The sequence below is a fragment of the Thermobia domestica genome, chromosome 11, assembly GCF_964235325.1.
Source record: "Thermobia domestica chromosome 11, izTheDome1.hap1.1, whole genome shotgun sequence".
Lineage (NCBI taxonomy): Eukaryota > Metazoa > Arthropoda > Insecta > Zygentoma > Lepismatidae > Thermobia > Thermobia domestica.
Window position 1 is genome coordinate 10,605,779 of NC_137464.1, and position 24,960 is coordinate 10,630,738.

At 35.4% G+C, this 24,960-nt stretch overlaps 1 protein-coding gene across 5 annotated transcripts in view; it reads left to right on the plus strand.

The window, feature by feature from the left end:
* pnt (ETS transcription factor pointed) overlaps window positions 1–24,960 on the plus strand; it is a 416,779-nt gene that overhangs the window by 74,977 nt on the left and 316,842 nt on the right. For 3 of the 5 annotated variants that reach the window (XM_081730014.1, XM_081730010.1, XM_081730013.1), the window contains exon 3: window positions 5,194–5,326. In XM_081730014.1, the coding sequence (XP_081586140.1) occupies window positions 5,194–5,326 (133 nt within the window). The remainder of the gene's footprint in view (window positions 1–5,193; window positions 5,327–24,960) is intronic. The other 2 variants (XM_081730015.1, XM_081730011.1) reach the window with 1 other exon arrangement.

Sequence of the window (24,960 nt, forward strand, 5' to 3'; positions counted from 1 at the left end):
CTTTCGTACTCATTTACTTTCATTCATTATCCGTCTCCTTCAGCCGTACGGATATAATCGTTGGACGTAAAACGAAGATTTCATTTAATGTTTACAACATTATATTGATATAATATTTATAACTAGTGGAATATCCCTTCTTCGCACGGGAAGAATACGTTTCATTATGGACATAAAGGTCTGAATTTCGATTTGAACGGCATCAGAATTGTTACTGTTCATCTCTCTGACCCCGGAAGCTAAGGATTCGACACTAATATCTGTCATTTGCGATCATTAGATAAATAGATAGATTGATCCCCCAAGTTGCGGGGCTGAATTTAATTGAAATGGCATCAGAAGTGTCACTGTTCATCTCAGCGATCCCAAAAACTATGGATTCAACATCGGTCATCTTCGATCATTTTAAATAACTCCCTCCTCCCCTTCCCCTACGTTGTACCGTCAAAGTGAAATGATAAATACCATCCTAGGCCCGAACCTAATCTATGTTGAATGAAAAATTTGATCAAGATCGGTCGGGTGGTTCAAGAGGTATCAAGTCACAAGCATAGTGACTTTCACTTTTATATATATAACTTAGGTGGCCCCGCGAAGCGTAGTCGCTAACTCTCTCGCCTTCGGAGCGAGTGGTTCCGGGTTCGATTTCCGGTGGAGACATTCGGTCTCAAAAGTGTAAAACGCCTTTTCAGGCCAGCCACCCTAAATGAGGTTTTCCCGGGTTTTCCTCAACCACAGCAGGCAAATGTCGGGGTGGTACCTAACCTATAGGTACCAGGTCGCTTCTTTTCTTTCCCCAATCCTTTCTTTCTTTCCTTTCACCGGATACTATGCTCACCGAGTGACTTCATATCTCATATGTGACGGACTAAAGGCCTTAGTAGATACCGAAAGCCCAACATTTAAATCCTAAATATGTAACTTAGATAATAATTAGGCTCCGGATTCTTAGGTTCGAACCTATTTTTTTCCTGTACAGTGAATGCAAAAAAATCGTGTTTTCTTTACATTTCAAGTTGCTATAAGTAGAACTATATTAGTTTTATAGGACCTAAAATGTCCTAATTGGGGGCTTAGAACCTAAAAAATCCTAAATTAGCTTTTAGAACCTATAACAGAAGCTCTTCAAATTCTTCAAGAAGTGAAAGAGAAAAAAGTACCTGGGGAAGTTGGAACAAAAATTGCGAACAAGTTGGAGGCGGTTTTGAAACGCAGTCCTGATTTCACACAGATACAACTAGTGGGCCAAATTCTTCGTGGAGACAATGTCCAAGAAAATTTGCTATGGAATCCCGAGGAATTAGCCAGTATGAAATATGCGCCTCTTACATCGTGTGATATGGAACGCAGTTTTTCTGCATTCAAGAGAATTTTGTCAGACGACAGGAAAAAGTTCACAATAGAAAATCTTGCCAAATATTTTGTTGTTCAGTGCCATTACAGAGAGTGAAGTGACCACTTTTTGCGCTATAGAAAACATGAAAAGTGCCGGAAAAACAATATTTGAACATTCGTATTTCCTCAGTGTATCGTTAGAAAAGTGAAGTGATATTTGTGGTGTTGTATAAAATTTCAAATATAAGAAAACTGACAAAAAACTACTACTACTATAGTACGACAGGCCATACATATGTTAAACTATATTTCAGCTATCAAAAAAAGTCCAAGGTAAGAAGAGTTTTATTATTTTTATTATGCAGAAGACTGGTTAGCATAAAGCTTACTAAATTAAGGTTACCATTTAAGTATGAAATAGCTAACAAAGTGTTTAAAGTGTAGCAATATTCCGTTTTCAGTAATATAACGCTAAAAATCCTAAACGGTGTTTTTAAAAACCTATAAAATCCTAAAATGCACTTTTTAAAATCCTAATTTGAATTTTTTGGGACCTAAAAATCCGAAGCCTAATAATAATTAATTGGGCTTAACTTCTTGTATCTAACGGCTTCTACTGTACATTTGGCAATGTAACACCTTGCTATGGTAAGTTTTTCCTATAGTCTCCCCCCAAAAAACGACAGCGTTCAAGTCAGTGTGGTTCGGCTATTATAATATTTGTAAATGTGGGTATAGGGAAGAATAGGAAAGTAGATGGGTGGAAGAAAACAAGTTTGAACACAGGGTGAAGAATATGGTTTGGATAATTTTGAGAAGAAATAGTCGTACAATGAATATGATTATAATATAATTGAATTAAAAATAGAGAGGAATAAGAAATATTTTAATTGGTTTGTCAGGCCATGAATTTGTACCTTAGCTATCGTGAAATTTTTCCTTCTTATATTTTTCCTCTTTCTATTTCATAAATAACAAAAACGTAAACAGTTGATAGAGAGCAGGAGCAGTTCAAGGATTTGGTTAGAAAGGAGCTATACATGTCCACGTGACATTTTTTACGCAGTAGGATACGATCAAATACAATTTTTTTGCACTGTAATTAAATTCGGAACTCAGGAGCTACATAACCCCATTTCCCTTGAGGATCCGCACCTGAAATACAGTAGAGTACATATGAATAAAAACATATCCCCTCTTCTCTTTGTGATACTCTCGTAGGTTTGCTACTACCAAAACTCGCCGACGAGGAACATTTTAAGCGGAGCTACTATAGTCTTATACCACTTTCCCAATTCATGAAGTTCGTATACACCCGCTAACAATTGTTCCACAACTATCCTACCGTACGGATTACTTTACTCTCTGATCAGTTTTGCATTTGAAATGCTATTCGCTGCTTTACATACAAATATGCAACCAGTTGTGGCAGGTAATGCATTTTAATGTCTTATATGAAATGGCCGCATGCATATTTATTGATCTTACGCTGAGGAACGTGTCGCTGGAGTCAGCGATATGTTCTAGGTATATTATTTATTTGTTTCGTAACGTATTCGAATATATATATATATATATATTAAAAGTACTAATATTGTTATTTTTACTGCATTACCTAAAAAGTCGTTTGTTATTCTAAAGGTGGATTGAATTTTTGTAATTAGTGGATGAGCACCAAGTGGCGTGTTCGTAGGGATGGAATAGCCTGTTAGTTATCTACTCTGTGGTATAGTTTTATTCCTTTAAGAAGTTTCCAAATACTACTGCTTTACGTCAGTTTACTCTGAATCAAGATCAACATCAGGGAAATGAAAGTGGGCAGAAGTTGTCCAGGGCATATATTTAAAGGCACTATCTCGATATTCGGCTTGTAAAACTAGAAAATCCTTACAATAACTGGCTTCTAATTCCGATTAAGAGCCTGACATACTAAAAATAATACAAGATTTACCATTTTTCTTTTGCTTGTTTTTCCTAATTGAAAGAAGATAATGAAGTGCAACTTAGCACAATCATAGATAATGTTATTCTACAACAAAAAATATGAACCTGGAGAATTTTCAGTGTTACCATTCATAGACATTACAGTGTTGCCAGAATAACATTTCCCCAAAAATCTAAGTTATGGCAGCGATTAAAGGAACGAACTCAACTTCATTTGATTGCATATCATGTTGTTTTGGTATCCTGTGAAGTACTATTTAAATAATAGTTGTATTTAGTTTGTAATAAACAAATTAGTTTGAACATACAGTTATGAAAATTAAATAATAATGGTATTCAAAAAATAGTTTACAGGATTCAAAAACAACATGATATGTAATCAAATGCAGTTGAGTTCGTTCCTCTAGTCTCTGCCTTAATTTAGATTTTTGGAGAAATTATTATTTGGCAACACTGTAATTTCTATGTATGGCAAGAATGAAAATTCTTCATGTTCATATTTCCTGTTGTAGAATAATATTATCTATGATTGTGGTAAGTTGCATTTCATTATCTCTTTTCACTTCTGGAAAACAAGCAAAAGAAAAAGGGTACATTTTTTATTACTTTTAGTATGTCGGGATCTTAAGGTTGCGGGTGATACGAGATGGGACAGTAATTTCGTGATTAGATTCGAGACGAGACGACTTGAATTCTCTGTCTCGTTTGCGTTTCTAATTTGCGAAGCAAAAACGCTCACTGATAGTCCACACCCGGTCGGTCATATCCAATGCAATTTAGAAGGTTATGTTTTTTTTTTTTTTTTTTTTAATATGGTTTCACACGGTATATATTACTTTTTTTTTTTTTTTTTTTTTTTTTTGCCGGGATTCCCACCGACCTGCAAAACCTTGAAAAGACAGGGAATTCAACTTACTCGTAAAAGGTCCTGCAAAAGTCAGGGAATTAAAAAAAAAAAAAAAACTGGGAAAAAAGGAAAAGATTAGGAAGTTCAAGTATGGATTTTAATTTGTCAGAACCAATTTTTTATGTGCTGCCTCTAAAGATGTATAGAAAAAGTTTTAAAAATATTTCGTTTGTCAGGACGTTAGATAGAATAAGTTTTTCAAGGTTTATCCCATTTGGGCAATTTTTGAGGGTCATGTTCCCATTCCTCCTTTGTAGGTGCAAATTTAAAATATTTTTTCTGTGTTTTAATCGTAGTCGGAATAGTTATGAATCTTGCAACTTTCGTTCCAATCGCTCAACTCTTTCTAGGCTTAAGTCTAAGAGCCGAACACTTACCCTCTTTCTCTCTCTCTCTCTCTCTCTCTCTCTCTTTTTTTTTTTTTTTTTTAAGTTCGAGAGATATGTGCTCCCGGATTAAATCAAGTTGGGAGCCAAAAGATTTAGCTTAATGCAGGACTCCCCGTACAAGGGCGTCGATCCTGCCCCCCCCTTAAAGCTCATGTGCCCCCCTATAGTATTTATGAATATACAATATTTGACATAATTTGAGTGCAATTTGTCTTATAATCTTCATATATATACTTTCTGCATCTGCATGCCCCCCTTCCCTCAAAAAAAAATAGAGAAATCGGCGCCCTTGCTCCCGTATAACAGGGGAAAATTGTTTAACTGAGCCTTTTATAGACTCTGTGTCGAGCCTTATCTGCATCCAAGCCTTGGGCCTTATGTCATATTCTGAATGGAGTATCGTTTACATTTATTTTGATCTTTTGAAAAAGAAAAATGTGGCAGGTACTACACAGAAATAATCTCTAAACTAGAACCAAATTTTGGTTTTTGAGTAGTTTGCCCAACAGATTTGATCAGGTGTTTAACGTTGACAACCTATGTATGGTCAGTTTTTCGAATCTCTATTTTTATCGTATTCGAAATCAGGAATTAATACATTTTTTTTTTCTTTTGCAGCAGAAAATGGACCTGGAAGCTATGGGCATTGTGATTAAACAGGAACGAACTGACGAGCCATGTGTTCGATCCCTCGGGTCAATTCAAAAAGTGCCATCTCTCAGCGATCTCTCCGATCCCGAGAGTTCCCTAGGTAAGTACCCACATCATTTTTCTTTATCAGTGACTCGTCCATTTCTTTTTTAAACAAAATGTTAGCAATTCGACATTTTGTTGAATATAGAAAACTGTACATTTCCTACAATCTTAATAGATAATTTTATGATTTTATTTTTTAAAATTTTTAATATATTAGGTAACTGGTTTGTAGTGCATTAATAAATTGTAAATAATAATGTGTGACTTTGAAATGGATGGGTCCTGACATTTGTGTGTGTACCGTGTATATAAATGAATCTTGCGGTTTTAAAAATTAATAATAAATCTGTTTATTACCTTATATGGGCAAACCTTACACCATAAGCAGCAGCAACTGTCCAAGTTTCTGATGCATTAATCACAATTCTTCAATATGTGCACCCTTGGTCACACGACACATATCTACATGGTAGTGAAATTCTTCCCATACTCAGTATAAGTTGTCCGCCGTGATGGTCTGCAGTGCGTGCGTTATCCTATTACGAACTTCCTCAAAGAACACGGGCATTGGCAGGGCATAAACTCTGTCTCTAGCAAATCCTCAAAGGAAAGAAATCACATGGTGTTAAATCCGGCGAACGAGGTGGCCAGGGGAGAAGGTTGTTGTCTTCTATTGCACTATGTCCAATGCAGCGGTGGTGAAGAACACGATTAAGAAATTCTCGTATATTCCTGTGAAAATGGGGCGGAGCACCGTCCAATTGCAAAATGTAATCATCATAATTGGTGTTCAGCTGGGGTAACAAGCAAGTTCCCAAAATGTCTAGAAGTGAGTCACCGGTCACTATTCCTTGTTCGAATCAAAATGAGCCGTGCACTTTCTCGAGGGACACTGCAGAGAAAACGTTCACTTTTGAAGAGTCACGCTAATGCTCTTTCTATCTGTGTATGTAGTTTCTCGCTTCCCCAGATAACGGACATTGTGTTTGTTCACCTTGCCATTTACACGGAAAGTGGATTCATCGCAGAAGATGAGTCTTTCTACAAGAAAAAATCTTCCTCCATTTCAACTGCATCTCTTTACAAAAGTCACGCCTTATCACTTTGTCTGCTAGTGTAAGGGCTTGCACTAATGGCACTATCACACTAGTGACAAGCAAACAATAGGTGACGTGTGAGAAACTTGGACAGTTGCCACTGTTTATTGTGTAAGTATTACCCGTGTAAGGTAATAAATAGATTTATTATTAACTCTTAAAACCACACCATTCATTTATAAACACACTGTATTTGATATATATATGCCTTGTTGCGTTTTAACGTCTAACATGACTACAGGAACGAATGCATTGTGTATCGAGCGTTATGTATCACCGAGATATACAACTTTCGGTTTCAAATATTGAATTCCATACTTTTGTTGCTTAAATGAAACTGTGCGTACATCTCCTTCTTTTACTGTATAAGGTACATTGTATGTAAAGTATATTCTCCATATAGGAGTGTTATTATTGTTATAAGTGGTTCATTTCTAACTTCCGTCTGTAGTAACGTATTGTTCGGTGGACATTGTAGAAACTTTTTTTTAAGTGTCGTTTGATTTACTATTGTTACTTGTATGTTCGTACCTTATAGTCAAAAAATCTGTTTATATACCAAGTTGGAACGTCTCCAAAAAAAAAAAAATGTAGAGAGGCAGGGCATTTTTATTTAGCTTTTTACATTCTTGAAGACTTTCTTCGCACTGTTGTTTTATTTTGTTGATGTACCGAGTTCTCTTTCATTCTTTTTTTTAAAAGTTAGTTTTGTCTTCTGTATTTTCCCTCATCATTAGTGTTCTGTTCTCTTCTCTTTTTGTTTTTCAGTGTCCCTCTGTGAAGTCTTGTCTTTCTATTGCATCGTCTTCTCTCCTTCCCCTTCTCTCGTCGTTGGCTGCTTCGCTGTGATCGGATCACAAACTCCTTCGTTTCTTCTGTGACAGCGTTTGCAACCATAATTGCCAAAGTTATCGTGAAAATTAAAAAAAGATTGTTAGTACAGGGATTGGATTTGTTCAAAAAAATATTCGTTATTCAAGTATTTGTTCGAATAATCGTTCGTTATCTAGATACTTGTTTGAATAATTATTCGTTATACAATTCTTTGTTTGAATAATTATTCGTTATGTAATTCTTTGTTTGAATAATTATTCGTTATTCAAGTATTTGTTTAATAATCGTTCTTATCTGGAAAGCTGTTGATAGTTATTAGTTATTCAGGTATTTGGTTGATAGTTATCTAAAAATGTTCAAAAATTATTCGTTATCCAAGTATTTGTTTGAATAATCGTTCGTTATCTGAAGAACTGTTCACTAATTATTCATTCTTAAGGTATTTGTTCGAGTATTTTTTCGAATAATCGTCCGTTATCTAGATATTTGTTCGACTAATTATTCGTTATCCAAGTATTTGTTTGAATAATTATTCGTTATCCAAATATTTGTTCCAATAATTATTCGGTATCGAAATAATTTGTTGAAATAATTCCTCCCAAATATGGAAAAATTCCACGGTAAATCGCGTAAAGGAAATGCTGTGCATTTCATTTGAGGATTAAGTAATACTTTTATTGGTTGGGATTAAAGTCTGAAGTGTATTGTGCAAAATCAGTCAACTAAAATGAATTGCTTATTCTACAGCGAATTGCGCTCCTAAACGGCGTGACAAACATCTTGGCATTTGAAGGCGGTGCTCCAAGTTCCCTTTAAATGCTGCTAGCAAATGAGAGGCCAGCGGTATTGCCACGTTTATTTTGTACACATCCATATCTGTCCTCTGACACCTGATCGCACTGTAGTTCGTCTGCTTAGCCATAGCCACACCCCTTAGCACTCGGCAACATTGCGTCAGAGCTTGCGTTTTATTCGTTTAGCTGAAATGCCAAGATGTTTGTCACAGGCTTTAGTATTAAATCAACGAATAATAAAACTTTAAACTAGATAACGTATTCTTGAATGGTAAAAAGCCATTCGACTCCCAGCTCCATTCTGTACCTTTGCTTGATTAGTTGGTTGTTTTGGAGTGTATAATCCCTTTCAGCAGCGAGACTGCATGAGACATGGACCTGTAGCTTAAGAGCCTGACTTACTAAAAATAATACAAAATGTACCGTTTTTGTTTTGCTTGTTTTTCATAAGTGAAAGGAGATAATGAAATGCAGCTTACCAGAATCATAGATAATGTGATTCTACAACAGAAAATATGAACCTGAAAAATTTTCAGTGTTGCCATCTTTAGAAATTACAGTGTTGCCATCTTTAGAAATTACAGTGTTGCCATCTTTAGAAATTACAGTGTTGCCATATTTAGAAATTACAGTGTTGCCAGAATAACCTTCCCCAAAATCTAACTTAAGGCAGCGACTAGAGGAAGGACCTCAACTGCATTTGATTACGTATCATATGTTGGAATCCTGTGAGCTACCTTCTAAATAATAATTGTATTTAGTTTGTAATAATAAGCAAAATAGTTTTAACCAACAGTTATTAAAATTAAATGATAATGTTATTTATAAAATAATTCACAGGATACCAAAACAATGTGATACGTAATCTAATGAAGTTGAGTTCGTTCCTCTAGTCGCTGCCTTAACTTAGGTTTTGGTGGAAATGGTATTCTGGCAACACTAATTTCTATAAATGGCAACACTGCAAATTCTTCAGATTCATATTTTCTGTTGTAGAATAACATTATCTATGATTGTAGTAAGTTGTATTTCCTTATCTCTGTTCACTTATGAAAAAACAAACAAAAGAAAAATGGTAAATTTTGCATTATTTTTAGTGTGTCAGGCTCTTAAACTTGGGATCTAAACTACATGAGCTCCCATTTGGAATCGAACCCGGGTCTTCCACGCCAAAGGGCATTCATTAACCATATAGGTATGAAGAAGCCCTGTTACCACGATATTTTAATTCGAACATGTGCTATACTCCCAAAGAAAACAATATTATTATATTGGTAAACACAGCAGTGGTTCATCTGTGATGCTAAGGGTTGCGTGTTCGATCCCAACGTATAGGGAACAAATGATATATAATTACTGTTTCCTTTTAATCTCAAATGCTCTTTGTTCACATCCATACCCCCATAGACGCCTAGAGACCAAGCAGTTACCGAGACACATATCACCACAATTATACAATTACTTTCATCTGAATATTGATTTGAATATGTCTCTGAGGTGATACCATTCTCAGATTATGGGAGACAGCACTGTCATAACCACGTTTTAGGCACAGCTAGAAATGTTAAAATCTGGACAGAGAAATGGAAGTTCAAATTATTATTATTATTATTATTATTATTAATCTATTATTATTATTATTTGGTCTAGGAATTAATTCGTGCGGTTTTACAAAAGATGGCGTAACTAGCTTATTGTCCCATAGTTTCGTTGATCGAAACATGCGTTGAAAACTACTATCATTGAGCATCTTGTTTAGTATATGTCAGTTGCTTGAAGCGGAAACAACAACATTTTTTCTTCAACTGAAAATGGCGCATTTTGTGCCTGATAAAGTGTTTTTGCGGGGAGTTATTCTTCATTGCTTTAACATGAAGAAAAGTGCTACCGCAAGTCATCATATTTTAGTGGAAGTGTTTGGTGACCATGCTCTAGCTGAGCGAACGTGTCAGAAGTGGTTTGCACGGTTTAAAGGTGGTGATTTCAGCTTGGAAGACCAAAAGCAATTTGGACAGCCAAAAGAATTTGAAGATGAAGAATTGAGAGCATTGCTTAATCAGGATTCGTGTCAAACGCAGGACGAACTTGCAGAAGCATTTGGAGTTGAGAAAACAACAGTTTCCAAACGTCTCAAAGCTATAGGAATGATTCAAAAGATGTCTTATTGGGTTTCACATGAATTGAAAAGAAAGACGTTGAAAGAAGAAAAACCGTTTGCGAATTGCTGCTTCAAAGACAGAAAAGGAAGGGATTTTTGCATCGAATTGTAACTGGTGATGAGAAGTGGATTCATTACGAGAATCCTAAACGAAAAAAGGCCTGGGTGAAGCAAGGTGAACCAGGTCCTTCACAACCGAAACGAGATATTCATTGTGCAAAGGTTATGCTGTATATATGGTGGGATTTGAAACGTGTGGTGTACTATGAACTTCTGAAACTTGGTGAAACTATTAATGGACACCGCTATCGACAACAATTAATGCGTTTGAAGCAAGCTCTGGCCTGAAAACGACCAGAATGGAATAACAGGCATAATAAACTTATTTATCAAGATGATAACGCTCGACCACATGTCGCAAAACCGGTCAAAACCTATTTGGAAAATGTCGGATGGAAAGTGTTACTCCACCCGCGATATTCACCAGACACTGCTCCGTCTGACTACTACTTGATCGATTGCATGAATAACGATTTGATTGGACAGCGGTTCACTTCTTCAGAAAATATCGAAAAATGGATCTTTGATTAGACTGCGTCAAAAGATGAGGAATTCTTTCGACACGGAATCCGTAAATTGCCTGAAAGATGGGAGAAAGTAGTGGCTAGCGATGGACAATATTTTTGTTAACGTATTCATTTACTTTGTTTTTGAAATAAAGCTTCAATTTTTATTAAAAACCGCACGAATTAATTCCTAGACCAAATATTATTATTATTAATCTATTATTATTATTATTATTATTATTATTATTATTATTATTAATCTATTATTATTATTATTATTATTATTATTATTATTATTATTATTCTAAACTGTGTTATGCGTAATTGTCGAAAATCTTATAAAAAACGGTTGTCTGTCGTCTCGGCAAGTATCTGAGTAAAATGGTAAGAGATAGTGATCTCTCTTTGTACAGATAGATTCTGTGTCACCTGAATAGCTTTCATCTCATTCCATTATTGTTCATTCAGATCTGAAGTAGTCGAAATCAGTATTATTCACGAGACGAGACGAGATAACCTCTAGACTTGGTTATGGAGAACTATGGTAGAAATCTCAGTGATGGAGCGCTCACCAAGCTGTTTAAAGGAAATTAAATCGAAATGTACTTATTAAACTTAATACACAGGTTCTGTTGATTAAAAAAAAGGGGAGGGGGCAAGTAGAGACCCAACGAAAGGGCAATCAGTGTGCCAATCAAAGGACTATTTACAGGGGCATAAAGTGCACATCCGAAAAAATTAACATGGGAAATTTCAAAACATATGGAAGACATCGAGTTCTACTGAGGAGTATTTTCCCCTCATCCTGCTTGATAATTCGCACACTGAGGACGATGTTAAAAATTCAAAAACTAACTTTAGAACTAACCTGTTAATGAGATGGCTGAGCTTATTTCCGGGACGACAACTCCTCGATTTTTGGTCGAATCTTCGAGAGTGCAAGAGTCAGAACTGGTTCTTGATTCAAGCAATTTCTCTGACTCATTTTTATTGATGTTAAAGCAGAGAAACAATTGAAAAAAAAATCTCCAACTATGATAATTCAATAAATATTGGAAATATGCTTATTTTTGGGATTACGTACTCCGAGAAATATCTTCGCGTAACCCCGGCTGAATAGCACTGGTGTATGGGTTCGATCCCAGGTATGGAGTGTATGGTGGATGTCCGTTGTTTTTTTTCAGGTTTCCTCGTTTCCTCCTATATTTTCATTTCACCATTTTTCGTAGTCATTCACTTTTAAACCGAGCCAAGTAGCTCAAGTGGTAGAGCATTGCCTTCGCATTCGGGAGGTCGTGGTTTCCATTCCCATTGCCGACTATCCTGACGGGTTTTCCAGGGTTTTCCTCAGACCTACCAGACAAATACTGGGATGGTACCTAGTAATCAGCCCTGGCCGATACCTTCCCAAATCCTTTCCATTGTTGTTGTTATCCTTAGATATCCAGTATAAAATGGGCTCTGAGCTGTATTTGGCGATTGTTAAATAAATAAATAAATTATTAATCACTCGTCTTCTTTAGCTAGGATTGCCGACTGGCCGCTATTTTACCACAGACGGTATTTTGGTCAGGTTCGGATATGTATATCAAGGTTTAAAATTCATCTATTCTTCATCTATTTTGAGAATTATGAGCGGGTGCCGGTAATTTTATTTTTCAGAGTTGGCAACCCTGCCGTTAGCCTACAGAGCAGGTCTTAATCGTGAGACGGTAAAAGTAATTTAATAACAATAATAATAGTAAAAAAAAAATGGAAGTTGGTCAGGGCTTAGGATTAAAGATACTTTTCGACATTCACCTGATGGAGCTAAGGAAACTCCCTGGTAAGAATTGAAGGCCTTCGAATTCGATTCGGGAAACTCTTGGATGGAAAGCGAGAATGCTACGACTAGCCTAGACGTCGTCGACAGTGTTAGAATTTTTGCATAACAACAATATTCTGTAATGAATAGGAAGAAATTTCGGGAGTCATTTGATGTCATTCACGTGACAAGATTGTGGACAAACCAGACTCAAGATATCTAACTACGGGATCTAACTTAAAGAGCCTCTGTTTCCTTAGGTCTACCATTTTTGTAAGTCAAAAATTATTGTATTCCTTATTCATAATGATGTATGTTGGCAACCTTGTTCTAGATGCGAAAAGAAGGGAGAGAGGCTAGTGAGGAATTGCCAACAGATGTCAGGGCAGACGTGTATGAAACGAGTGTGTAGACTTCTGTTTCTTAAGATAAATGCCTTGAAAGGCCCAATGGTGACAGCTTAGTCCCAAGGTTGGAGAATTAGCTGAATTCGAATTTGTTACGCTATCGTTTCTTAAACGAATGAGTTAACACTGTTTTTTAAATGCCTTTTTTGTTCAGAAATGTTTCTTTATAGCTAAAAAGATTGAGGAATTTGTGATATAAAGATCCAGAAAAAAATGTCTACATTGATTACAGTTGATTCCTAACAAAATATCCTTGCAGTAAGTGCTTATAGCAACAATGTACCGATTGTAATAGGTGGTCAGATTAGCAGGTTTTACTGTAAATAATTCTATAAGTTAATGAACTCAAAGTTTCATCGCCACGGAAACATAATTTCTCTATGCTGGTCCGGGATGCTAAAATTTAGTACCCACTTCATTACAATCTTGAATTTTAGGATCCTGTGAATATTACCCATCCATCAACCTGCCTCGTCTATTTTAGAGATTTCGAATTTTCACCTATGGGTATTATGTTTGGTTTAGACTTAGGTAGCTTTTTAACCCTTTACGAATGGATATTTTAAATTGTCTTTTCTTCAGAGAAAAAAGAAAGAAAAATAAAATAAAAAAATAAAACTGAATTTTTATCGTATTGGAGCACATAGAATGACTTAGTTAACTAATCAAACGCAAACGAGGGTTATAAACCAACACTCATGCTTCCGTCCAGACTGTGTTTATATGCCACGCCCGTCTTTAAAGAGCCTTTGTCTAGAATTAGTCTTTCTTCAAAGACGAGACAAATGGGCTCCCTAAACGTCATCCTAGCCTAAGATTTGGTATTGAATGACTTATTTGATAAATTAAACGCGGCTTATAAACCACACCCGTCTTCTTCTTCCATATATGTTTATATACCACAATCGACCTCAACGGAATGTTTATATGTCACACCTGTCTCTAAAAAACCCTTTCTCTAGAAGCAATCTCTCTTCAACGCCAACAAACGAACTCCCTAAACGCCATCCAAACGTATAATTGGGTATTGAGTTACTTATTTGATAAATTAAACTCAAATGATTCTTATATGCCATACCTATCCTCTCCATCCAAATATGTTTATATACCACACCTGTCCTCAACAGAATAATCAGTCGTGTGTTTATGTGCCACACGCGTCTCTAAAGAGTTAAATTTTCTCGTTTACTCATCTCCTTTTATGACTACATTATTTTTCAAAACTTTGCCTTCTTTTCGAAAATGCTCATTTTATGTTGTCTTGCGATTAACTGTATCATCCACACAATGCAACGGCAGAATTGTTCTTGTCTTAGGGTTCTATTGAATAGTTTTACCGATTTCACACATGACTAGTTCATATATATATACCTTCGAATTCAATCTGTTCTATTCCGGAAAGGTATCTACCACTGAGCTACCAGAAAGTTTTCTATATATAGAATACATCTTGTACCTGAGACTTCTGCTAAGTAGACATATTTCGTCGGTTGTTTGTGGGGACAACTTATAATCTATTATTCTCTGCAGCGATTTTGAATTACACTTTTTTCTTCTTTATCAGTTGTTCATAACAGATGTCAATCCTCATAATCGGATTGTACCTAACTAACAGTGATGTTAGTTTCTTCCCTATGGAAAAACTGTGATTAATCGCAGCGGCGCAAATCTGTCTTCAACATTGGGGTTACAAGACTGTTTCCTTTGTTGTTGTTGTTGTTGTTGTTGAGCGATGCTCAAAATATTTGTAAAGTTGAAAAACAATCCTGTGGGGGATCATGGAGCAGAGGTGTCTTCAACACTGGGAGGCGGGCAGATTTGAGGCTTATTCTGGGGAGAAATCAATTTCATCTCACTTTTTCCTTCATGGCAATCGGACACAAATCAGCATTTTTTCTTTTTTTTTTTTAAAAAAAACACATTTCAAATCGGATTATTGGGGTGACAGTCCCCCAGTTTCAAGATTGGAGGGGACATGTTCCCCACCCCCCGGGATTTGCGCCAGTGATAAATCTTCGACAAGTTTTGAAGACTTCAGTAGTATATCTTTCGTGACGAAATTAATTGAGAGTACCAAAGAGATGCGTGTTGGACCCTCACCTTTGTGTTCTACAATCTATGTTGCTTTCCAGACATATCTGTGGCCTAATCAATATTCAAGGTATTTTACAGTAATTTCAAAGACAATACGGTGAGTAATGCAATATGCTAATTGAGCAGACATGAAGTACAAATGAAAGGCTGTTTTGTGTATAACAGTCGTACTTCTATCATGTATTGTAATGCATACTTTTTAAAACGCTAAAAACGTATTACTGCCTTCAGTTTTAGACAATCATTTCTTAAGAGGCTTAATCACCGCGAAATTAAAATACCGTTAATTTTACAGTAATTATGTGATATCTTCAAATAGATAAAAAGATAATCGAAATGTGGAACAAGTGCACGCTAGACAATATTATTTTGCATGAGATACCGTTATCACAAGTCAACCTAGTAGCTTTCCGTTTCCAGCCATATATAAACGTGAAAATAAATGGAGATTTTCTAAATGGCTTGAAATCGAAAGCAGATAAGTAAGTCGTGATAACGGTATATTATGTAAAATAATATTGTCTAGCGAGCTCTTGTTCCACTTTTCGATTATCTTTTATCTTTTTGAAATACCACGTAATTACTGTAAAATTAGTCGTATATTAATTTCACCGTGATGGAAGCTGTTCAATTAATGAAAAATTGTTTTATTTGTTTTTGAGAAAGTTCTATATGTTGTTTTCAGTAGTAATCCTTTGAGTAATTTATTTCTAGTAGGTAGTTCTTTCAGTAATTTATTTGTGTATTTATTTTTCTACCGGTTCTTCAGCTGTTTAATCTAATTTTTGTAGCCGTACAGCTGAATCGTCAGTTATAATATATTTGCATATCTCCCCACTGTGGCCGTGTTAATATCATAACGACCAGAGATCTCTCTCTCTCTCTCTCTCTCTCTATATATATATATATATATATATATATATATATATATATATATATATATATATATATATATATATATATATATATATATATATATATATATATATGAGAACCCACACACATATATATAAAATATGTCAATCGATTCCGGAGTTTTTGCAAGAGATGTAGGAGGTATTCACTTTTTCTGATGACAGTAGAACTTAGAAATATTTTTAATTAAAATTCCGTACAATTCTCTGTCTCTCTAAATAGACTATATACTTCCTGAAAAACAACGTTTGATTAGTCTTGAGACTCTGAATGTAGTATGGAACATAAGGTCTATAAATTTCAATTATTTTTTTTTTGTTTGTTTTTTATATATGCGTAACATAATATTCTTTATTATCGAGTTGTTACAATTTGTCCTTGAAACTTGTGATTTAATTTTTTTTTAATTGTCTTTAACAAGGGTAATTACGATCTTGGCTGTGATTTACTGTACCATGTCTCCAGACAAAAAAAAAAAAAAGGATGGGTTGATTTGATGTAACACTAATCATATTTTCTCATATCTTTATTGAATTTATTTCAAAGTAATTAAGCAAATGGTTTTCTTTCATTCATTTTTATTTTCCTGAATGTGTAGTGCTAAAAATGAGATATGCTAGGTATTTTATTCATGTTTTTTTTTTTCAACTTTTATGTTATGGATTAAATTAGAATCTTCATTGGTGGGAAATTTCCCGACTGGGCACGTCACTGAAGCCAATGAGGATGCCAGTGATTATCTTGTTAAGCGGTCGCATATGCTCTCTCATTCCTCCTCCCTCGCGCTCTTTCTCTCCCTCACCTCTACGCCATACGCTAATTGCTCCGCGCGACACTGAAGGAAAGAAAAAAGGTCCACTACTAGAAGAGAGAGAGAGAGAGAGAGAGAGATACAGAGAATTAACAGTCACATATGTATAGCTACTCATATATGTGTATTAGCTCTCTGTTACTCTCTGTATAGGAAGGGTGGGCGTTCATATGTGTGTGTGTGTGAACTTGATTACCATATATTTATACCTACAGTACATCGTCTGACCCAATTCATTAGTTTTTTTTTTTTTTTGGTCAATATTGTGGTTTTATTAGACCACGTTCCTAAACTATCACTAAATTAGTCTCTTTGATTGTAACTAACGAAATCACAGTTTAGGAAGAGAAAAAATAACAGTGTGGGAAGATTTGGTTAATGTCGGCATTGCGTGTTACTCTTTTCTGCTTCCCATTCACACTGGCCTATTAGATACGGACTGAGGGGGATGTATTGTAATCCGCCATTGTTCTGAGATTCTTTTTGTACTCATGACTTTTTAAAAATCAAAGTTTTGGGAAGATTAAAAACAAAAACAAAAACTATCTCAGTCTCCTACTTTCATCATGGGTAAATTGATTTTTTTTTCTAATTTTACCTATAAAATCCGTGATCCTCTACAGCGGGGTTTCTCAACCTGGGAGTCGCAAAGATAAGCAGAAAAAAATAAATATAATTAGATACTGCAAAATATTTTGAATTTTGTTCTGATAGGTATATTTTTTGTTTTCATACGTACTGTTAAGAACAAAAAAAGAAAATAGGTCTACTAAACATTTTGAACAGGTGCAGAGTTGTTTAAAAATCAATTTAAATGAAAGAGGTACGATATGAAACTAACGAGAATTGCATATTGAAGTACAAGAAAAATACAAATGCAACGAAACCTGCATATTGAAATACAATTAAAATTGAAAGCTAATGAGATACCTGAGTATGGTGTGATTTCACTAGTGCGGCAATGTCCATGACACTCATTATCAAGTCATTTAAAATACTCAATAACTTTTTGAATATCTGTCCAAGTTGTTTTTAAAAACCAAAATAAGAAATCAAGTTATTTTTTTATCATATGACTCAACATTAAGGGAGTTATGAAATTTTAAAATTTTCAAACGGTCTCCATTTTCAAACATTATGATGGATCGGATTCGATATTTGTAATATGAATGAACTGACCAAATTTGGTTTTAATCCATTCGCTTTTTAGGGAAGTTACTGTATCCACTATTTACAAGAAATGAATTAAACTATTAGAGAAATAGATGGATATCGTAAGATCTGTGCAATAGGTATATTAACAATTTTACACAAGCTTATTACAAACCACAAATTATAATGGGTTCGCTGATCAGAGGATGTGATAAAATGGGGGTCGTGATAGGAATTAGGTTGAGAACCACTGTTCTACAGTAATAATTTACGACCTGTGGGGCGTGAACAGTAAGTAAGGAGGGCGCGAAATACTGATAGAAATAAATTGTTAATAAAGCACAACTTGTAACTGTTATTTACAGTTTACTTTAGAAAAGTTCATGGTATTTTGACATTTTGTTTTTATTATTATTATTATTATTATTATTATTATTATTATTATTATTATTATTATTATTATTATTATTATTATTATTATTATTAAAGATCTGAGTACTCAATGCTATTTGCGTATTCTTTCAGAAACAAAGTTCCGGGGAGGGGGGCACTGCTGATACTATTCTATTTATTATTATATTATAGACATATTATTTTGATCTCCGGGGGGGGGGGCAATGCCCCTCCAAAAACAGGTCTAGAAGAAACACTGACTGTCTGAGATCGCAAAAGAAGTCAGAAAAAGTATGACCAACGAGTGTAAGGAATGAGGGTGCGTGAAATGTGCAGGGTTTACGAAGGGGACGCTTAGTAAACAAGGTTGGTACGCTCTGATGTAAAGAAATGAAATGAAATCTTTCAGTTTAACGTCCCACGATTATGGCTTTTATGTCAAGAGAGACGAATGATTAAGGCAAGTGAACGATAGTGGAAGAATTGGTGGAATGGGGCTGTGGGAGGCAACGAAAGTACTCCGAGAAAACCTACGGACCCCGCGTACCGGAAGTAAGCACTCTTACTATTGAACCACCGTGCTCCCCGTTTTTATTAATTTATGTACGATTAAATAGACACATATATAGGCTACTTGTTTCACCAAAATTGATGCTAGGAGCGTATTTTGGAGAGGACAGAGCGCAATTGTCTCCGAGTTTAACAATCACATACTTTTTAATAAATTGTGTAGTAATAAGAAAATGTGAAACTCTTATGTTAGTGGACACCCACCCAAGGGCATCGATTCTGGAGGCCGAGGGCCCCCCCAAGCTCATGTGGGCCCCCTTATTGTATTTAAGAATATACAGTATTTGACATAATTTGCAATTTGTCTTAAAATCCTCATAGATGCCTTCTACATCTGAATGTCCCCCCCCCCCCAACTAACAGAGAAATCGGTGCCCGTGCACCCACCCCTAGCAACATCTGAAATGATGATACTGGTTGATGTGCAACCTTTTTTAGTTATAAAACCAAGTAAGTGATGAATGTATTACATATTTCACGCGTTAAAAAGTGATATAATACTGAAAATGTTGCTGTCCCCTTTTTAAGTATTACGCAATATATATTGTATATGTGTACATATTTCACTGAAATTCTTGCTTATTATCAAGCATAATACCTATTGAACTTGCTGTGCTAGCTCCACCTTGACATTGTTATAGTTGAATATGCATTTCCAAGAATGCTTTCTCAGGAATTTATTTGCTGTGTGTTATTTTCTTTTCTTTCTTTCCTTTTCTTGTTTGAAACACGTCAATTTTTGGTACTAAGAAGAGCAAGTTTGATCGTAAAGTAAAGTAAAGAAATATTGTAAAATTTCAAGAATTGCATTTCGATACCAGTCACTCGGGTAAAAGGCACATTATCCCCTCACTCACCTACGATTTGGAACAAGTCATTAGGAGCCCAATAGCTTTATTTCAGGTTTTGCTTAGGAAAAAGTAGATTAACAACCAGTATAGGCAGTTTCACATTCTTTTATTAGGGCATTACTCAGGGCCGGATCCAGGATTCTCTGAGGGGGGGGGAGGAGTGCACCAATAACTACCAGTATATTTGAATTAAATTTGTGTGTTTTTTTAAAATGTCTTTAGGCATCTGTGATGTGAATGAGGAATTCCTTTGGAAATGCTAAGTGTCTGGTGTCGATGAATTCTTTTCTTTCAATCTTCAGAAAATTGACTTTATTTATTTTGCCAAACTCATTGCTAGCTTCTCACTTTAGTTAGTGTATATTTACAACGAAGGGGGGGGGGTGCACGTCCACCTTTGCACCCCCTAGATCCGTCCCTGGCATTACTGTACTATAAATTAAAACATATAGAACAAATTACGCTCCTTGGACGAACCAAGGGAATTTGGGCGCAAATCTGAGTTCCTGACGGATATTGCTTACGAGACGAGATGAGACTATACTTTCGAAATACCTTTTTTAGACAAAACAGTCCCAAATCTATCTCTGGGGTGAACTATTGACAAATAGGACGCCACAAACTGCGACCTTAGAAATCGTGCAAGAAAAAAGAAATGTTCCTTTTGAAGTATTTTGTACACATTCATATTCTCTGACTTACTTTGTTTCTGGAGGGGGGTCCGTAGTCAAGTGGTTAAAGCGTTGGACTCACATCAGCATGTCCTGGATTCGACCTCCAGCTGGTGCGTTCTCCTAGCGTCGTGATGCAAACTGGGGAGTCACGAATAAAAGGCGTGACGGTCACCAGGTCCAGAAAGAGATGGAGCGACGCAACGTACTGCACTAACCACTCGTTCGTCGCTAGATTCCACGTAGTTCACTTGGTCGCTGACAGATGGCGTTTAAGCTGCTCAGGCCGAGAAAATGCTGTCACGCCAGTGATTAAAAAATAAAAATAAATTAACTTTTTTTTTTTATTTTTTCTTAAATGTTTTCCGTTGTCTAAAGCTATCCAGTAAAATATAAGGGGAAAATGTCATAAGGAGGCAAGTGAAAAACCCACTTTTGCTTCCATAGATACTGAGTTCTGAAAAACGTCTGTGTAGGTGTTACATTTGTGTATTTGCTTGTCGATAAACTAACAACCAATATTTTGTGTTTTGCGGCGTAGCTGTTGGAATACTGTTTGTTTGTCAGATCAGAATAAGCGGTGTTGACGTAGATGCTTATTATTTAAAAAAAAAATGAAAGAAAGAAATTTAAATCCTGATTATGCACGAGAGAGTTGGGGGAAGCTGCTTTCCGTTTTGTCGTTTGACAGAGTGGTTGACCCGAGTGACCGAGAGCCACGCATCCTAATTGTTCGTCGTTTGATCTATTTATTCACTCAGTCAAGTTTCGACATCATTCACAGATAAACACAAAGCGAGTCTTCTGCATCGCGTTGGTTGGTCAGTTTCTTCGAGGTGACTGGAGATGATGTCCTTTTGCTCCGACGATTTAAATATTCTAATCTCCTTCTAATATCTTCCGAAGTGTTGTGCTTTATATATACTTTGAGAGGAACACAAAACAGATCCGCGGACTATCTTCAAGAAATCAGTACCTACGTAACAAACTTTTGCAGTAATGTGCTAGATAGCACAATGGTTTAGCACTAAATTCTTACTTCTGGTATCTAGGGTTCATGGTTCGTTCCCATGATGTCTGAGAAGTATGAGGGACTAATGTTCGTGGTGTCTCTCATTCATTTCCCAGTTCTTTCATCGCATTAATTCATATTAGCTTCCAATTGTATCATTTAGCTCAGTGGTTTTCAACCTATGTGTCGCGACCCACTGGTCCCCTACAGGGGCGTCATTTAGGGGGGCAGGAGGGGGAAGTTGTCCCCCAAGAGTTTTAAGAATACGTATATTTTAATCTATTGTCTACTAATATACTAGTACAAAACGCGGAAGTCTTATATGGGTGGTACTCATGCCCCCCTCAAGCAAAGTCTGAAATTATGCCCGTGGTCCCCTAAGGTGTGTTTCGAAATTTTAGTGTTTAAAAATCATGAAGAGTTCAATAATAATTAGTTAATATCGAGACAGATTGCACTAGTAAACACCTCCTGCGGTAGCAATAATGTTCAATGCTTTATAGAGTCATCGGAGCCGCAGTTACCCAGTGGTAGGGCGTTCACCTTTGGTGCCTGGGGTCCCTGGTTCGATCCCAGATCACACCAAGTGGACTTTGTGGTGGACAAACACCGTGTGCGTGGGTTTTCTCGGGTGTCTCACATTTCCTCCCACTTTCTTCATTCCACCATTTACATTCATTTCTCATCATCACCGTCTCCTTTAGCCTAACCTGCATAACCGTGGGACGTAAAACTGAAAAATTCATTTTTATATAAAATTATAAAAACTAATTGGTTTCACTATTATAATATATTGAATGTGATGCCTATAATTTAACCGTTACTAACATTTTATTGTTATCTCTAAGAAATAAGCTGAAACTCGGGTTAAAGAGTTATATAACTCTCTCCTGATACAATTCCCTTAAACATATTATAGTACTTAACTTTATTACCATTCTATTTAGTATAATATGTTGCATATAATGAGAACATTTAATGCGTACAACGCTCTTGCTTAACGTTGACTGACAAGGCCTATTATAATGTAATACTTTTTTCAGTGTCAAGTCCATGTTTTAGTATCACACAGAGGTTGAAGATTATTATGCCAAAGGTTAAAATTCGATTCTTATCTGCGCAGGAGTTGTTCGCGAAAACAAGGAAGAAAAAATGCTTTTGACGTTTTAGATCATATGCCAATAGCGTTGTTTTCAAATGCATTCAAAACTATTTCAATTAGTACCTTCTACTTAATTATTTTCTTTAAAATATATATTACAATAGGCCTATTTTACGTGAGAGTCTATGCCTGCAATTACAAATTATCGTTGTATAAAACTAAGATAGTAGTACATATTGGTGTGTATGATGCATATTTTTATGTATGAATGTATGTATTATTAGTAATTAAATAAGTAGCAAACTAGTGCTGCACTAATAACACATCACCCACTTGAATTTGCGCCATCTGGTTAAAGCTATATCCCTTCATGGATTACAAGACCAGAAAGTTAAGCCTAGGCAGTATATGACCCAACTAATACGTATGTAAAGTGTGTTGCATATAGCGTAGGGGAATAGAAATAGGTCATCATACTATATGCATATATTTATAAAACTGTTTTGCAGTTTGTTAACTGGATAATTTTATGCAAACTCGTAGTTACGTATATATACTAGGTATATAGCTTTTTTTTATTTCTGAAAGGAAGGTTACAAGACACATCCAGAACTCCGAGGATAATCGATAAATCAAGGTTCGAGTTGCATGCACTTCATATTGACACAGAAACTGATTCAAAAAATATTATATTATATTATATGCATCACTTGCATCTTATCTAAGAATGTTTAATTCATGAACGAGAAAAAATAACAACCATTGTCAGTTCAAATTTCTTTGTTCAGTGCTGATTTGATACATACTCAGTGTTTCATTACGATAAAGCTCTTTGTAACTATATATTTTATGAAACTTGATACGAGGTAATTCGCTTACACACAGGATATACACATAGGATAAACATATGCGCACTAAAGTTACATTTTGTTTATTTAGCTCACAGAAATCTATCAGTAGTACAAAGATCGCTTCTTTTTGCATGTGTTGTGCAAAATTCATTGGACAATATTCACGTCCGATGATTATTATTATGTATTATCACCAGGGGCGTCATTTCAGGTTTTGCTTGGGGGACAAGAGCCTTCATATATATATATATATATATATATATATATATATATATATATATATATATAGAGAGAGAGAGAGAGAGAGAGAGGATAAATAGATGTACATCTGTACTAGTCTAATGTGTACCTTAGCGCGCGCACACACAAGGTTCCGGTTAGATCGCCAATAGGGGAATATTGAACGTACCACGATGGTTAGATCCCTTGTGTTTATAGCTTTTATATGTACTCTAGGCATTATCTGACATGATGTTTAGATACAATAAATATTTAAAGAAAACACTGGCACCATTGATATGACTGTTAACTTACTCTTTTTTTATTATTTATTGAGAAATGAAAAAAAAAAAAAACGTTCATCTGAACTCTGATCTTTTGGCGCTATGCATTTTCAAATCATTTTAAAGCTATATCCGTGTGTTAGCTAAATATTCATTAAAGTATATTATATCATCCATAATTCATATTGTGGAGCACAAATGGAAAAGCACAGAAGTGTATGCCTATATTTACTAAATACTTCAATGGTAGTCATACATTATTGGTCTATTAATATAATTTTTCTTCAATATCTTAAGATCGATCATTAAAGAACAAACAAATTAACAATTAACATCCATCTGTATTCCGTTCCAACCATGTTTTTCCATGTTATCTTTCTAATAGGTGTGTGTGTGTGTGTGTGTGTGTGTGTGTGTGTGTGTGTGTGTGTGTGTGTGTGTGTGTGTGTGTGTGTGAAACTCAAGGGGTCAATTGCCCCTTCCTGCCCCTACATGACGCCTCTGATTATTACTGGATGTAATTTTACTGTAAAATGCCTTAGTTTGTGAACAGTCGATGATATAGAACATCTTCCCAACAGTTCCGTTCTAGTTTGTAATTCTATAACATTCACGTAAAGTGTTTCATTTCTTTCCTTTGAAATGTTATAATCTATATTAGTATATTTCTTATAAAAAGGCCGAGTACTTTCCCTTATGATCTTATGATGACCTATAAGGAAAATTGTATCCAGTAACATTCCGTCACCCACATGTTACCCGCAGCCTAAAGTAGATTGATTAATGTGTCTGAAGGGTAATGAATAGTTGAAGGCCGTTATAAATAGCGTTGATGTCTACACGAGGTTATTAATGAATGACAACAAATATTCTGTTTTCCTTTAATTCATTATTTTCTTTTGTAATAGTACATTTAAAAAAAAAATATTGCTTCTGTTTGAAAACATAAGCATAATGAATAAATGAAAACATAAGTTTTATAAACTGGTAAAATTCTAATTAGTACAACATTTGAACCATGAAGGGAGAGACAATATAATAGAAGATTTTTGATTTCATTCGTCAATATAATGGTTGTTAGAAGTAAATATATACGCCTACTGA